This window comes from Nematolebias whitei, chromosome 10 (genome assembly GCF_014905685.2).
Source record: "Nematolebias whitei isolate Nwh7 chromosome 10, NemWhi1, whole genome shotgun sequence".
NCBI classification, from domain to species: Eukaryota; Metazoa; Chordata; class Actinopteri; order Cyprinodontiformes; family Rivulidae; genus Nematolebias; species Nematolebias whitei.
The window spans coordinates 9,911,581-9,926,524 of NC_056507.1; the positions used below are offsets into that span (position 1 = coordinate 9,911,581).

At 39.4% G+C, this 14,944-nt stretch overlaps 2 protein-coding genes and 2 non-coding genes across 4 annotated transcripts; 2 read left to right on the plus strand and 2 right to left on the minus strand.

The window, feature by feature from the left end:
• Positions 1 to 753: 753 nt before the first annotated feature.
• Positions 754 to 2,221, minus strand: LOC119416136 (gamma-crystallin M2). Its single transcript, XM_037683327.1, has 3 exons — positions 2,114 to 2,221; positions 1,543 to 1,785; positions 754 to 1,081 (listed from the first exon to the last, which is right to left on the minus strand). The coding sequence occupies exons 1-3, from the start codon at positions 2,153 to 2,155 to the stop codon at positions 803 to 805; spliced, it is 564 nt and encodes a 187-aa protein (XP_037539255.1). The 5' UTR covers positions 2,156 to 2,221; the 3' UTR covers positions 754 to 802.
• Positions 2,222 to 8,257: 6,036 nt separating this feature from the next.
• LOC119416137 (gamma-crystallin M2) lies at positions 8,258 to 9,721 on the minus strand. The gene is made up of 3 exons (XM_037683328.1): positions 9,640 to 9,721; positions 9,129 to 9,371; positions 8,258 to 8,590 (listed from the first exon to the last, which is right to left on the minus strand). Exons 1-3 carry the CDS (start codon positions 9,670 to 9,672, stop codon positions 8,312 to 8,314), a joined length of 555 nt encoding a protein of 184 aa, XP_037539256.1. The 5' UTR covers positions 9,673 to 9,721; the 3' UTR covers positions 8,258 to 8,311.
• Positions 9,722 to 12,263: 2,542 nt separating this feature from the next.
• On the plus strand, positions 12,264 to 12,335 carry trnap-ugg. Its single transcript has one exon. It is a non-coding gene; the product is annotated as a tRNA-Pro (tRNA).
• A 492-nt stretch (positions 12,336 to 12,827) lies between these two features.
• On the plus strand, positions 12,828 to 12,899 carry trnap-agg. The gene has a single exon. It is a non-coding gene; the product is annotated as a tRNA-Pro (tRNA).
• The last annotated feature ends 2,045 nt before the right edge of the window (positions 12,900 to 14,944 follow it).

A 14,944-nucleotide genomic window follows, 5' to 3' on the forward strand; every position in this document is an offset into this window, starting at 1 on the left:
AAACACAAAATTTGGAGAAAATACACACTGAATATGTGTCTAAAGCCCCAACATTTAGGCCAAAATCTGAGAGTTTACATACATATTGCTAAATAAAATACAGGTGCTTGGGGTCTAAAGGTTTGAGGCACCATGAATAGCTGACAAAAAAGATTATCTCCTGAAGTTTTTAAACGTGCATAATTCCTGTGGCTTTAAAGCGAACTTCTTCAACGCACTTGAGGAAACTGAAATCCCTCACAAACATTTCAAGCCATTTTGGAAAGTACATTATAATAAAAAGCCGTTCTCAGTTTTTCAGGTTGAAGCCAAACTGACATGATTCACCTGTGAACAAGGCGTTGACTTAAAGTTTAACTTTTCTGTCAGAGAAAAAGGCTCGATTTGCACGTTTGTGTATTTAAAAACAAGAACAATCCAGTTAAACTCACTAACATTCAGTTTGAGCTAAAACATCTAAAATAATCCAATTTATATAGATTTTTTTTTTACATTTGTTATTCTTTATATAAAACTATATTTTTTGTAAAACGGTGAATAAAAACATGAATGTAGAACCAGCGTTGGGTTTTATTTTGAACTGTTTTGATGTTTCCAGTAGTTTCTTTGTTCTTGGTGTTTAACTCTTGAAAGTTCTGATGACTCGGTGAAGGCACGTCTACGTATAAATAACATTGTTTGATTCTTTATGAACATTAGATTCAGTTCTGAGTTTCATAAACCTGGAAATAAAAATATGAACAAACAACAAACTTTTAAATTAGCTTAACTTTTATTGATTTATTATCTGTTTCCACGGTGACTAATAGTAGGAGTCCATGATGCGCCTCATGCTCATGAACCTCATGTTGCCCATGCCCATGTTCATGAAGTTCCTGTACTCTCCAGGCCTCATGTACATCATCCTGCCTTTGTAGTGGGGCTGCTCGTACATCAGCCAGTGGCCGTCCATCACATGGCACGACATGCAGTTGGACATGCGGTAACGGTCCATGATGTTGTCACAGTCGTCCATCATCTCGTGCATCTGGCCTCCGAAGTTCTCCCTCTCGTAGATCCTCATCCTGTAGGAACCACGGTGCTGAAACATACCAGTGATCAATAATCAGTAATCAATAATCAGTAATCACTGGTGATAATGATAATAATAAGCTAATTAGCTAACAATAATCAAACAGTAACCTTAAATTAATGACTTTGAAGTCAGCAGCAAACCAGTAAATCTGATAAAATACCTGAAACAACAACCTGTCCTGAGGTCAACTGTGTGGTTACCATGGAGACGTGTGCTGTAGTGTAACTGGCCGAGTGGTTACCATGGTGAGGTGCTACAGTGTGACAGTGGTTACTATGGAGACGTGTTGTAGTGTGGCTGGCTGAGTGGTTACCATGGTGACCTGCTGCAATGTGACAGTGGTTACCATGGAGAAATGTTGTAGTGTGGCTGGCTGAGTGGTTACCATGGTGATGTGTGCTGTAATGTGTCTGGCTGAGTGGTTACTATGGAGACGTGTGCTGTAGTGTGACAGGTTGAGTGGTTACCATGGGGATCATGCGGCAGGACCTGATGCAGTCGTTCCATCCAAACATGCTCATGTAGTCAGCGTACTCCCCCCTCCTCATGAAGTACTGGTTGCCCATGTAGTTGGTGCGGTCGTAGACCATGAAGCAGCCCCTCTCCACTCTGCAGGAGTGACACCTGCTCATGTAGGAGGACATGTCGGCGCAGTCGCTGCTGCACTCGTAGGAACGCCCCTGGAAGTTCCTGTCCTCGTAGAAGACGATCTGAAGGTGCAGAGAAAATACGTCAGGAAGAATCTAGTAAAACTTTGAATGCATGAAGTTTTCTGGGTTTTGACTCGTGATTAACATGTAGCCTCTGTAAGCGCCAAATTATCACTGGAAGGTGTTTCCCCCCCCCTAAATGTGGTGTTTAAAGAACAGATATGTCATAGTCTAATTTGGATTTAAAGTGAGTTAAATGATTTTTCTAAATTAACTCGTGAATACAACAAATAAAAAAATATGTTTTAGTTGTTTCAGCAGGGAAGTTAAAGTCTGTATTTTTACAACAGATGAGGAGTTTTAGTGTGAAATGTTTGGTTCTGCTCACCCTGCCCATCATGTTCATGTTGCTGGAGGTCATGTTGCTCATCAGGTTGCTCAGCTCAGCTGCTGTTGCTGCAGTGATGGTCCTCAGAGAGTGTGTTACCTGTGGAGCAGCGGCTGCTCTTTATAGCACCTGAGCCTTTTGTCCAAACAGCCTGAGCCAGCAGCGCGTCATAAAGAGACGCTCAGCGTTCGGCAGTTCTCTTAGAAACAACAGACAAAGAGCTTCCTTCAGTCCTCTGTTCACTCAGAACTTTGTGGAACAAAAACCTGAAGACAATACATGGAAAAATACTTTTAAACTTTAAATTTGTCCTACTGACGAGAGGACAAATCACTAAAGCTTTGTGTTAAAACTGCTCCTTTTAAAAACTTTTCTTTATTTCCTCAATTTGAAGTAAACAAATGTAAAAGTGATTTTGTTTAAAATAAAAAAAGAAACTATATAGTTTATATAGTTTACATCCATTTGACACAACTTTGTTTTTATTTAAAAACATATTTAACAGATTAATAAAATTATTGTGGAAAAAAAACAATTTTTGTGAGTTTGTTTATTTGATAAAAGCTTCATAATATAAGTTTTTTAAACGTCACAACAGAAAAAAAAATTAAATCAGTGACACAAATAAAATGTTTTATGTTTGGTGGCTGGTGAGAGCCTGGTTCTGGGTCTTTGCTAATGTTGTTTTTTCAGTTTTAATTGTTATTTGGTTATTTTCGAGGTTTTACAGTCTGGTTTTAAATCTCTACAGAATCTGCCCTTCTAAAAGTTTTCAACAACATATTTTCAGCAGCCGACTCTGGTGACTGTGTCGTCCTCTTGCTTTTAGATTTATTGGCTGTTTTTGACACAGTGGACCATAATATCTTACTTTGTCTAAGAACTAATGGGGGGGGGGGGGGTGTCAGTGGTTTGTCTTCGGCACACTCAGGAGCATTTCCTCATGACCTGAGGAATTGAGAGGGTGTGTATGGATGTAGCAACTCGGACAGAAAGGGCGGGACAAGTCCATTAAGAGCTTTAAAAGCAAATAAAAGAAATTTAAAATGAATCCTAAAATGAACGGACAGTCAGTGCAGGGAGGCAAAAATAGAGGAAATGCGGTCAAACTTTCATGTGCCAGTTAAAAGCCATGCAGCAGCTTTCTGTACCCTCTGAAGCTGAGACATACATGAGTCACTGATTCCTGTATAGAGTGTGTTACAGTAATCCAGCCGAGTGCTCACAAAGGCTTGAACTACTGTTTCGAAATGCCGCTGAGAAAGAATCAGCTTTACTTTAGCCATCTGCCTCATATGGAAAAAAATAGATTTAACAACTGCTCTGATGTGGTTTTCTAACTTTAGTCCAGCATCGACTTTGACCCCTAGGTTTGTAATAGTTGGCCTGATATACTAGGCCAAGAAACCAACATCTACATTGGGAATCTCAGTGGAGCTTCCAAAGACCATCACCTCAGTCTTTTCCTCATTGAACTTTAAGAAGTTCACAGTCATCCAGCTTTTATGTCCTCCAGACACGAAAACAGAGGGCTCAGAGAGTTAGTCCTTTTTCTTTAACGGGACATACAGTATATCTGGGTATCATCCACGTAACAATGAAAGGGGATCCCAAAAGTTCTAAAAATAGAGCCAAGAGGGAGCAGCGTGAAGAGGAGGGTGCCTAAAACTGAGCCCTGTGGAACCCAACACAAGACGGGAGCAGAGGACACATGGTCAATAAGGCAGACAGAAAGTATGCTCGGCTAAGTAGGACCTAACTAGTGTAAGCTCAGAGGAGACCGTGCTTTTGGCAGCTCCTAAACTATGGAATGACCTTCCATTGAGTATCAGACAGGCCTCTTCTCTGTCTGTTTATAAATCCCTTCTTAAAACCCATCTCTGCTCCCTGACCTTTGATACCATCTGAGATGTTGACTTTTAATTATTTTAATCACTTTTTGTTATCTGACTGTATGCTTGTCTTATTATGTGCACTGCACAGCACTTTGGTCCTGTGGGAGTTTAGAGTGCTCTATAAATAAAGCTGGTATGGTATTTGTTGTTTTGTTCGATTCTTTGTTCGGCTCTTTCTTCGTTTTTTTTTTTTAATCTCTCGTGTTGTTTTTGTCTTGTGTTGTCGTTCATGTTTTGTCGCCTCACTTGTCTCACACCTGCTCCTCATAGCCATAAGTCTCGGGTGTCGTCACTCATCTCACACCTGCTCCGCGTAGCCATTAGTGTTGGGTGTCTTCACTCCTCTCACACCTGCTCGTCTTAGTCATCAGTCTCGGATGTCTACAGTTGTCTCACACCTGCTCCTCTTAGCCATCAGGCTCGGATGTCTACAGTCGTCTCACACCTGCTCCTCATAGCCATCAGACTCCGGTGTCTTGACTCGTCTCACACCTGCTCCTCATAGTTATCAGTCTTGGATGTCCTCACTCCTCTCACACTTGCTTCTCATAGTTATCAGTCTTGGATGTCCTCACTCCTCTCACACCTGCTTCTCATAGTTATCAGTCTTGGATGTCCTCACTTGTCTCACACCTGCTCCTCATAGCCATCAGTCTCGGGTTTCCTCACTCGTCTCGTCCCTTCTTGTATTTTTTACGTCCTGGTTTGGACCATTTGTCTCCTGTGTGTTCCCTGTGGGCTCATTTAGGCGTCGTTCTCTTGTGTTTTGATTTACAGCCTCGTGAGTTTTTGTTTAAAAACCCGAATGTCTCTGAATCATTCATTCATTCATCAACATCCTTTTTTCTCAGTACGTTTTTCAGCATGTAACTCGTTCAGTGATTTCTAGAACTCGTTCTATTTCAATAATATTACCTTTTTTTTTGCACCTCATTCAGCTGTTGCTCTGATTCGTCTTTCATTAACAGTTCAGAGATGAGTCCTTTTCAGCAACTTTCAGCAGAAATCATTCAGCAACATGTGTTCACGCTGCACCTTCACAGGAACTGAGATGTCTCCAGTTAGGACTACCATATTTTTTGGACTATAAGGCACATTTAAAATCCTTTAATTTTCTCAAAAATCAACAGTGAGCCTTATGTATTAATTCTGGTTGTGCTTGCTGACCTCCAGCTGATTTTATGTGATTATTGTGAATGAGATGAATACAGTTTGACATCTGACCGTTATGTTTCACTTAATGCACCTTATAATCCAGTGCGTCTTATGTATGAAAACAGACCCGTTCCTTGATATTGCACCTTATAGTCTGAAAAATATGGTATTTCTATCTGCATCTAGTCCATGAGTCTCACAGAAACATGACACTGTGATTTTAGCCATTAAAAACGTTTAGCTCATTCATGAGGTGTGTAATGACTTCTGTTTATATACAGTAGCTACTATACTTTTTACAACATCCATCCATCCATCCATCCATCCATCCATCCATCCTTCCATCAGCATCAGCAGAGATGTCCAGACATCTCTCTCCACAGTCACCTCTCTACTAAAGGACTCCAAGCTGTTTCCAGACCAGCTGAGAGTCATAGTCCTGGGTCTTCCCCAGGGTCTCCTCCCAGTTGGACATGTCCAGAACACCTCCCTAGGGTGGCATCTAGGAAGCATCATTACCAGTTGCCTGAACCACCTTAACTGGCTCCTCTGGATGATGAGGAGCAAGGACCATTTTCAAAATATTTTATTTTATTTATAAAAATTCTTCCAGTAGAAATACAGCTGCTTCAGATGGCTTTGTTTTTCTCTTTATTGTGCTACTTTTATTTTACTACTTGTAGCTTTTAGCTATTGTTGTGCTATTTGTAGCTTTTTATCCAGCGTTTTGCTACCTTCAGCTTTCAGCTAATGTTCTGCCATTTTAGTCGTCACACTGTATTTTCTCAGATACTTAAATTTGTCTAGTTATTATTTTGTTTCACCATAATGTTTCATAATTATTGTTGCTCATACAGTCACATTATGCAGATACTTGAATGAGGATAGTGGTAAAAACAATCACAACACACACATAAATACTTCTTTTATTGGTGTTCTCTTGTTCATTGTCATTACATTAAGTGTTTAAATTATTCAAACAAGACTCAGAAGGACTGAAGTACTGATGAACACATCAGGAATGTTTGTAAAAAGCTTTATTTTGAGTGCAGGGATAATCAGATGGTTTGGACAACTGCAGGGAGAGAACAGGTGCTGAAGTGAGCAGTTTAGTAATGAGAACAGACCCGAGATCTTAGTTTTGTTTTCTGTGTTTCAGGATTCCATGGAAGAGAAGAAGGTGAGGAGATGGTGGAGAATGGGCAAGCAGGTGAGAATCCAGGTGAGTATTATTGCTGAGCAGGTTTGACACTGAAAAACTGATCAGATGAGTCAACAGGTAAAAGGACAAGGTTTCTAGAGTTTACTAATCATTATTTTATTTTTGAATAAATTATTCTATCACAGGTAGAGTTTAATAATACAAAGAAATTACTAATTGAAAGTGGTTCAAAGTGGTTTGTTTTAAACCACTATGAACCACTTTGGCTACCTCAGAGGAGTCGATGGAGGAGAGGGCGGGCTCCAGAAACCATTTTATCACCATCAAACTGGTTGGTCCCACGGTAAGTGGGTTTGCTGCTTGTAGGACTCAGTTTGTTGTGGCTCCTCGGACTGATGCAGTCCTTTGGATGAAGGACGAAACGTCTCATAAAAAAATTAAAAATAAAGAAAGAAACTGTCCAGAGGACCTGATTTGACTTGGATTTTTTACCTGGATTACTGAGCATGAACTTTGATGATTTAAAATAGTGTTTTAAGCAAGTAAATATTGATATCCCCCCAAAAAGCATGACTAAAGTTAAAGGATGATTTGAGTGTTAATGAGTTGTGTTCTTAATTTTCACTTCTGCTGGATAAAAAAAAAAAAAAAAAACTCTACTTGAGGATAATCACAAGGAGGATCGGACGTTTCACGAAAGTGATTGATGCTCAACTTAAAATGGAGTGAAGTCTGAACTAAACATGCTGGGGAGGATGAGGGCGAGTGGCTGCAGCTGTGATTGGTGAACAGGGTGCAGGTGTAAATGGGCGTGGCAGGGCTGGCTGAGGAAGCAGGTAACTAAATGAGGAGACGGCACAAAGAAAAAACTTTCAAAAGTAACACAAGAACCATAAATAAACAAACATACACAGATCAGATCATGACAGTAGTCACGTAGTCATGACAGTAAGATGTAAAAATCAAGGGATGTGTGATGAAATGAAACAAAAGCAGATTTAAATCTTAAAAAAATGTTTGGACACATGAATAAAACAGACATAAATAAAATGGAACAGAGAAAAACAAGTAACATAAAAATGCAAAAAGGCCAGACAGACAGTGTGAGACCATGTTTCCCTAAAACTGTAGTCTAGATGTTTCTTTGACCTTCACAGCCAGTCAGAATTGTTTTTTTTTTTTACTTTTGAAAAGCTTTTCAAAACATGTTTTATACAAGTTAGTGGTTAACGTGGGTCCCCCATCCCATGGGCTCACCACCTGTGGGAGGGGCCACAGGGGTCGGGTGCAATGTGGGATGGGTGGTGGCGGAGGGCAGGAGTCATGTTGATTTAAAGCCAAAAACACAATTCTTGATATACCTGGACTATTAAAATGTTTCTTTAAATATCTTGAGGAACCTTGGGTTAAAACTCAAATAATAAATGAATTATACAAAGTTGCAGTAAATGTTTGCATCCCAGTTCTTGACTGAAAAACTGGTTTATTTATTGTTTTTTGGAAGATAGCACATTTAATGGATCAGTTTTTAATATTTTTCTGCTCTTGCCTTGTATTTTTGCCCATTTTGTGAAAATTGATAATATAAAGGTTGTATTAAAAAATAATAATAATTTCTCGTAATTTGTAAAAATAAAACATGCTAATATTTTGAAATTTCTGAACTTTGAGTCAAAAGTTTTTTGTTTTTTTTCTTTTTGTGCCTATTTAGTTAAAAGTTTCAGGTTAAAGTGTTTAAAACATAAATAAGATATTAAATGACTTGGTATTAAACTTTCAAATGTTTAGGAATGTTTTGATAATCCAGTTAAATTCCATCAACATGAATTATTTGAATATGCTACTTTCAAAATTCATGTCTTTCTGTTTTCTCTATGAACAGTAAGTTCATAAATTAGCCTGAAAAATAAAAGGCAATCGGAGGACACAACAAACTTTTAAATTAGCTTAACTTTTATTGATTTATTATCTGTTTCCACGGTGACTCTAATAGTAGGAGTCCATGATGCGCCTCATGCTCATGAACCTCATGTTGCCCATGCCCATGTTCATGAAGTTCCTGTACTCTCCAGGCCTCATGTACATCATCCTGCCTCTGTAGTGGGGCTGCTCGTACATCAGCCAGTGGCCGTCCATCACGTGGCACGACATGCAGTTGGACATGCGGTAACGGTCCATGATGTTGTCACAGTCGTCCATCATCTCGTGCATCTGGCCTCCGAAGTTCTCCCTCTCGTAGATCCTCATCCTGTAGGAACCACGGTGCTGAAACATACCAGTGATCAATAATCAGTAATCAATAATCAGTAATCGCTGATGATAATGATAATAATAAGCTAATTAGCTAATGATTAGCTAATGATTATGAAGTCTGCAGTAAATCTGATAAAATACCTGAAACAACAACTTGTCCTGAGGTTAACTGAGTGGTTACCATGGAGACGTGTGCTGTAACGTGACTAACTGAGTGGTTACCATAGAAACATGTGGTGTAGTGTGACTGGCTGAGTGGTTACCATGGAGACATGTTCTGTAATGTGACAGGCTGAGTGGTAACCATGGAGATGTGTGCTGTAGCGTAACTAGCTGAGTGGTTACCATGGATACGTGTGATGTAATGTGACAAGTTGAGTGGTTACCATGGAGACGTCTGCTGTAACGTGACTAGCTGAGTGGTTACAATGGAGACGTGTGCTGTAGCGTGACTAGCTGAGTGGTTACTATGGAGACGTGTGATGTAATGTGACTAGCTGTGCGGTTACCATGGAAACGTGTGATGTAATGTGACAGGCTGAGTGGTTACCATGGGGATCATGCGGCAGGACCTGATGCAGTCGTTCCATCCAAACATGCTCATGTAGTCGGCGTACTCCCCCCTCCTCATGAAGTACTGGTTGCCCATGTAGTTGGTGCGGTCGTAGACCATGAAGCAGCCCCTCTCCACTCTGCAGGAGTGACACCTGCTCATGTAGGAGGACATGTCGGCGCAGTCGCTGCTGCACTCGTAGGAACGTCCCTGGAAGTTCTTGTCCTCGTAGAAGACGATCTGAGACAACAGATGTTGGATATGATTATCACTAAAGATAGACTATTGTTTGTTCCAACCTACATTTTTCAGTGTGTGATGGGTTTTCTATATCAGCCCTGATTGACTGTGGTCAGAGGTTATCAGTTAAAACTCAACTGAAAGCCTATAAGTATCAATGTTTCCTGTTGGTCATCCCTGCGAAAGTTAATGCAAGTTTTGATCTTCAAAGCCCAGAAAGCCAATTTTGTGGATGAAAGTATGAACAGCAAAGCATGCTGGGACTTACCCTGCTCATCATGTTCATGTCGGTGGCGGACATCTTGACTGTGCTGGGCTGGTGGGCTTCTCTGAGCTGCTGATGTGTTGCTGCTGTCATACCTGTGTGAGCTCACTGCCTTTATACACCTGAGAGTCGTCCCCAGCTTTGTGTTGCACAACGCTGTGTCAGCACATGCGTTTCTGTTGGCAACACAAAGCCTCTTTGAAAGGGTTAACAATGATAACATGAGGCCTTCGGCAGCTGTTTTCATCAACACAAACTGTTTGTTAACCTGTTCACCAGCAAAACCGCTCACCTGTCCTTTACATTACATCATATTTGAAAATCACAGTATACTGTTATCTAGTAATGTAGTGGTATTGTGGAAAAGTGACTTCTTTTTAATTTATACAGTTATTTGTTATAAAACTAAATCATCTTTACCTGTCCATAAAAAATTACAAAATCCTCACTTTAAACAATGGATTCAAATAGTTCTTGGAAACTACACGTGTCATCAACATCAAAACAATAAAAAATCTTGGTAACATTATATCCTTAAACAAGCTGGAAGTTGTTTTTGCTGTAATTTTTTTTGGAGTTTATTTTTGTTGTTGCAAAATGTAATGGCTGAAACATTCCATTAAAACTAAAAATAAGTATATAAACAATAAATAAATAATTTAAAAAACACTAAAAACTGCTGGGTTAAAATGATTTTAAACCCAGTTCGTGGTCAATGTTGGACAGAACCGACTCTATTTTATCCCATTCAGTCTTTATGAATACAGTTTAATCCCATTGAACCTCGGGGACTCGTTAACAAGAGAGACCAAATTTTAACAAAGAGTGAGGACAACAGTGGACAACAACAACAATTGACAATCGTAAAGGATGCGCAAAAATTATTATTATTTTTTTTAAGCAAAAATAAAATGGTAATTAAAAGGAAAAGTATAAAAAAACCCAGCTAGATTATAAGGCGGTGTAGAAAACTAAAAACAGGAACATGTCTGCATTGGTTTTTGCCAGGAGTTTAACAGATGTTTAGATCCACTTAGAGAGGTCAAGTTTGAGAGCTTCAGATCTTTTTGCATGATATTCCAGGAAACAAGAGCTGAGTAGGCGAAGGCCCTTTTGCCTAGTTCAGTCCTCACTGAAGGAACACTGCAGGTAATAACGTCCTGAGAGCGCACGCTGTAGCTGCACTCACGCAGAGACATGAAGGAGGAGATGTATGAAGGCAGCAGACCAAGAAGTGATTTAAAGATAAAAATGTACCAGTGAGAGAGTATGCGTGAAGTTAATGATATCCAGTTAACCATGCAGTGAATACAGGGTGCAGTGGTGGGTACGGCAATCACAGCCAGTTATGAATCTTAGTGCACCATGATAGACAGCATCCAACATCTGCAGGGTGCTTGTAGGAGCGGTCATGTAAATAATGTCACCGTATTCAATGGAGGGAAGGAAAGTCGCAGTTACAAGACGTTTCCTAGCATTCAGAGTTAGACAGGATCTGTTTCTGAAAAAGAAACCCAGTTTAACTTTCAGTTTCCTTACTAGATTTTCCACATGAAGCTTAAAAGAGAGATGCAAATTGACGAAGATACCCAAATATTTGTAGGAATCGATAAACTCAATAGGGACACCATTTGAGGATCAAATCAGATGAAGAACTGCTGGGACCGACTTCCTGTTTGAAAAAAGCATGCTTTGGTTTTGTTGGCATTTAGGACAAGTTTGAGATGAAACAAATCAGACTGGATTATGTCGAAAGCGGATTACAAAAGCTGGAAAACCTTAGCAACTGTTTTAGCTCGACAATAAATAACTGTGTCGTCAGCTTAGAAATGTAAGGATGCATCAAGGATGCTCTTGACCTACAAAGTACATTACCTATGTAGATTGTAAAGAGGGTGGGTCCTAAGACTGAGCCTTGTGGTACACCATTGTTGAATGTTAAATAACTGGAGGAAATACCATTATGTTGAACACATTGCCTCTGATCTGAACCAGCTAATGGTACGTTCTGAGAAACCAACTTCTGAGAGCTTATAACGTAAGATGCCATGGTCCACAGTGTCAAAAACTTTAGACCGGTCTAAGAAAAGTGCAGCACAATAATCCTTAGCGTCTGATGCTTCAACAATGTCATTAAAAATATTCCAAGATACAGGAGCAGAGTAGAAAGCCCTTTTTTTACCTTTTGCCTAGACTTTTTGTTTGATAAATGTGTTTAAAACTTTTTACTTAAAAAGAGTAAGGGGTCAATCATCCAGGTAAATAAATCACAAAAAATTAAATCTTGTCATTTGAACAGAAACTGTCCAGATGACAAGATTTAATTTAAAACTTTTTCTTGGCTCCTAGCCAGTGGCGATAGCCAGGGTTAAGTTTGACCTGAGCATTGACTTGTAGGCACCATAAATCATAAATCAGTGCTTCTGATTTCTAGCTTTTGTCCTAAAGCAACGTAAAGATTTTACATTAATTTTGTGATTAGACTTAAGTCTAGTCAGCATAAAGACAAACATACCGTGACAATGTCGGAAGGTAACAATGACTCATACAACAATGCACCACACCATGAACAGGTTTGTCTGGATTACTTTTTCAAAAGAAACAAATCAATCCTACCTCTCGTGCCTGGCTCGTTGGTCTAGGGGTATGATTCTCGCTTTGGGTGCGAGAGGTCCCGGGTTCAAATCCCGGACGAGCCCAATATTTTTCAATGAACCTTGAACTTGGATTTTTTGGCTGATACTTTCCTGCTACCCACCTGAAAAACATATGATTTTCTCCTTATTCTACCATTCTTTCCTCCAGAAACTCTTTAATTTACCTGCTCATTTTGATCAGGTGTGAAAACATCTAAAACAAAAAGGATTTTTGGAGCCCATGAGGCCTCACGAGTAAAAACCATTACTGTGGAGCAGATTAAATCATTAAAAAAATTATCAAGATTAAACTTTTTAACACTACTGACAAGAAAACATTAAAGCATGTTTGGGTCATTTTAATAAAAACCTCACCTGGGTTCTAACAGTTTATATGGGCAGGTCAGGGAATTTAACCCATGACGTCCGGCACCCAGGTTCTTACCAGTTTCCACCACAGGGTGGGAGTGTTGGACAAGACAATCTAAATCAAACTGCCACGTGCAATGAGCATGTGTGTTGCCTGACAGATAAGAAGTCCTGTTCTCAGAATGTGGCTCGTTGGTCTAGGGGTATGATTCTCGCTTAGGGTGCGAGAGGTCCCGGGTTTAAATCCCGGACGAGCCCCTTTCTTACTCCTTCATGCTCTGACCTAGAACATAGTCCATTGCTTTACCTGATTTGATTTAATGGAATAAAGGTCTACCTGTATCTACCTGACCCTCCGCACAGAGGTGAAGCACAGGCTTTAACATTTATCTGCATGGCATTCATTTGTCCTCCACTTCTAATGTATAAAACCTTGGTGGTGTCTTTTAACCCACACATTAAAAAAGTTAACAGGACTACTTTCCTCCACCTGCGTAATATCACTAACGTTAGAATATTTTTGTCCAAAAATGATGCAGAAAATCTGATCTATCCATTTATGTCATATAGGCTGAACTATTGCAATTGTTGATTATCTGGGGGTCCAAAAATTATTTAAAAAGTCTTCATTTGACGACTTCTGTTGTAACTTGTAGCTATATGAATAAACTGAACTGAATTAATAACGGCACAGGTAAGATGCCACATCAATAAAGCATAATCCATGTGATGTTAATAAAGTGCTGGACAAGGCCTGATGAAACCCATGAGCAACCCTGATGGACTCTGTGTTCAGCTCTGGACGTAATCTGGGACTCTGCACTGAAACATATGTTTGGTTTTGAGTTTCCAGGATCTGGTTAAAGTGTAGGTTTACTGAGCTTTTTATTTACAACTGATGAAGTAAATATTGTAAAGAACCATCTTCATCTTCATCTTCACAAGGAAGAGGGCCGGCAATGGAGGAGGGGGCGTACCAAAGAGACCATCTTATCACAAGCAGAACTGGTTTGTTCCAATTTGGAGTAAGTTGGGGGAAGAATCAGTTTTGTTGTGTTTCCTTGACTCATGAAGCCTTCCGGATCGAAGGTGAAACGTTTCAGCACAAAAAAAGAAACTGTCCAGATGACCTGACTGAAAAATGTTGGATTGTATACCTGGATTATTGAGCATGGACTTTGTTGTCATCTTCATCGGTTTGCTGGTGAAGATTCTCAGTCGTCCAGGACATGGCAAATTCAAAAAAAGTTAAAACAACTGGACTTTATTTGTAACTGAAGACGTTTTGCTTCTCATCCAAGGAGCTTTCTCTAACAAACACCCTAACAGTCCTCATTAGTGAAGCGTGAGAGGTCAGTCTGCATGTGTCAATCTGCATTATACAAGCTTAGGGGACACCACAGATTTATAACTTGAATCCCACACTCTTTGTTTCTTTTGAAGTGAGAAAGCTCCTTGGATGATAAGTGAAATGTCTTTGGTTACAAATGAAATCCAGTTGTTGTTTAGGGGCTTATCTGGGATTTGAACCCAGGACCTCTCACACATGAAGTGAGGATTATTTCTTTAGACCAGGGGTGTCCAGATGTTTCCATAGTCCAAAACTGTCTTGATGAAAGGACTCTTGGGGCAGAATTTTTTTAATTTAAGAAAATAAAAATTTTTGAAAAGTGTGATTTTATTCCCCCCCCCCCCATTTTTAAACTCAACAACTTGAGCAGTATTATGGAGAAAGGCTAAAGTTTAATTTAAATTATTGTAATCCAGAATATTTTGGAGCCTCATAAACATTAACCTTTAATTAATTAATTAATTAAAGAGTGAGGACAACAGTGGACAACAACGACAACAATAGATGATGATAAAGGACAGATTGAGAACAAGTGAAAACAAAACGGTATTAAAAAAATGTGACAAAAAAACAGCTAGGTTGTAAGGCGATGTAGAAAACTAAAAACAAGAACGTCTGCATTGTCTTTTCCCAGGAACTTAGCAGATGTTTGAAGCCACTTAATTAAATAATTAATTTACATAATTTAATTTATTAGATATTTTTGAATCTATTATTTGTTTTCTTGTGCTTGGAAAGTTATTTTTTGTTTATTTTCAGAGACAAAAGCCTAAAATGAGTAAATCATCTTTTAAATAAAAAAAAAGGGGGGGGGGGGGGGGGAGCTTCAAACACCTATTTGGACCATGGACGTCCCAAAAGGGTCATGAAGTTCTGAATAAACATCCAGCTGGCAGTTGCTAAAACAGATTCATGGAAGTCTAAAATGTTAAATCTGGACCTCTGGACATAC

Bases quoted from the DNA above. Each gene is read 5' to 3' on its own strand.
- LOC119416136 (XM_037683327.1), bottom strand. From the start codon at position 2,155: ATGAGCAACATGACCTCCAGCAACATGAACATGATGGGCAGG. The intron at 1,786-2,113 runs GTGAGCAGAACC...CTGCACCTTCAG, and splicing joins ACATGAACATGATGGGCAGG to ATCGTCTTCTACGAGGACAG. The intron at 1,082-1,542 runs GTAACCACTCAA...GGTATGTTTCAG, and splicing joins CCTGCCGCATGATCCCCATG to CACCGTGGTTCCTACAGGAT.
- LOC119416137 (XM_037683328.1), bottom strand. From the start codon at position 9,672: ATGTCCGCCACCGACATGAACATGATGAGCAGG. The intron at 9,372-9,639 runs GTAAGTCCCAGC...CTGTTGTCTCAG, and splicing joins ACATGAACATGATGAGCAGG to ATCGTCTTCTACGAGGACAA. The intron at 8,591-9,128 runs GTAACCACTCAG...GGTATGTTTCAG, and splicing joins CCTGCCGCATGATCCCCATG to CACCGTGGTTCCTACAGGAT.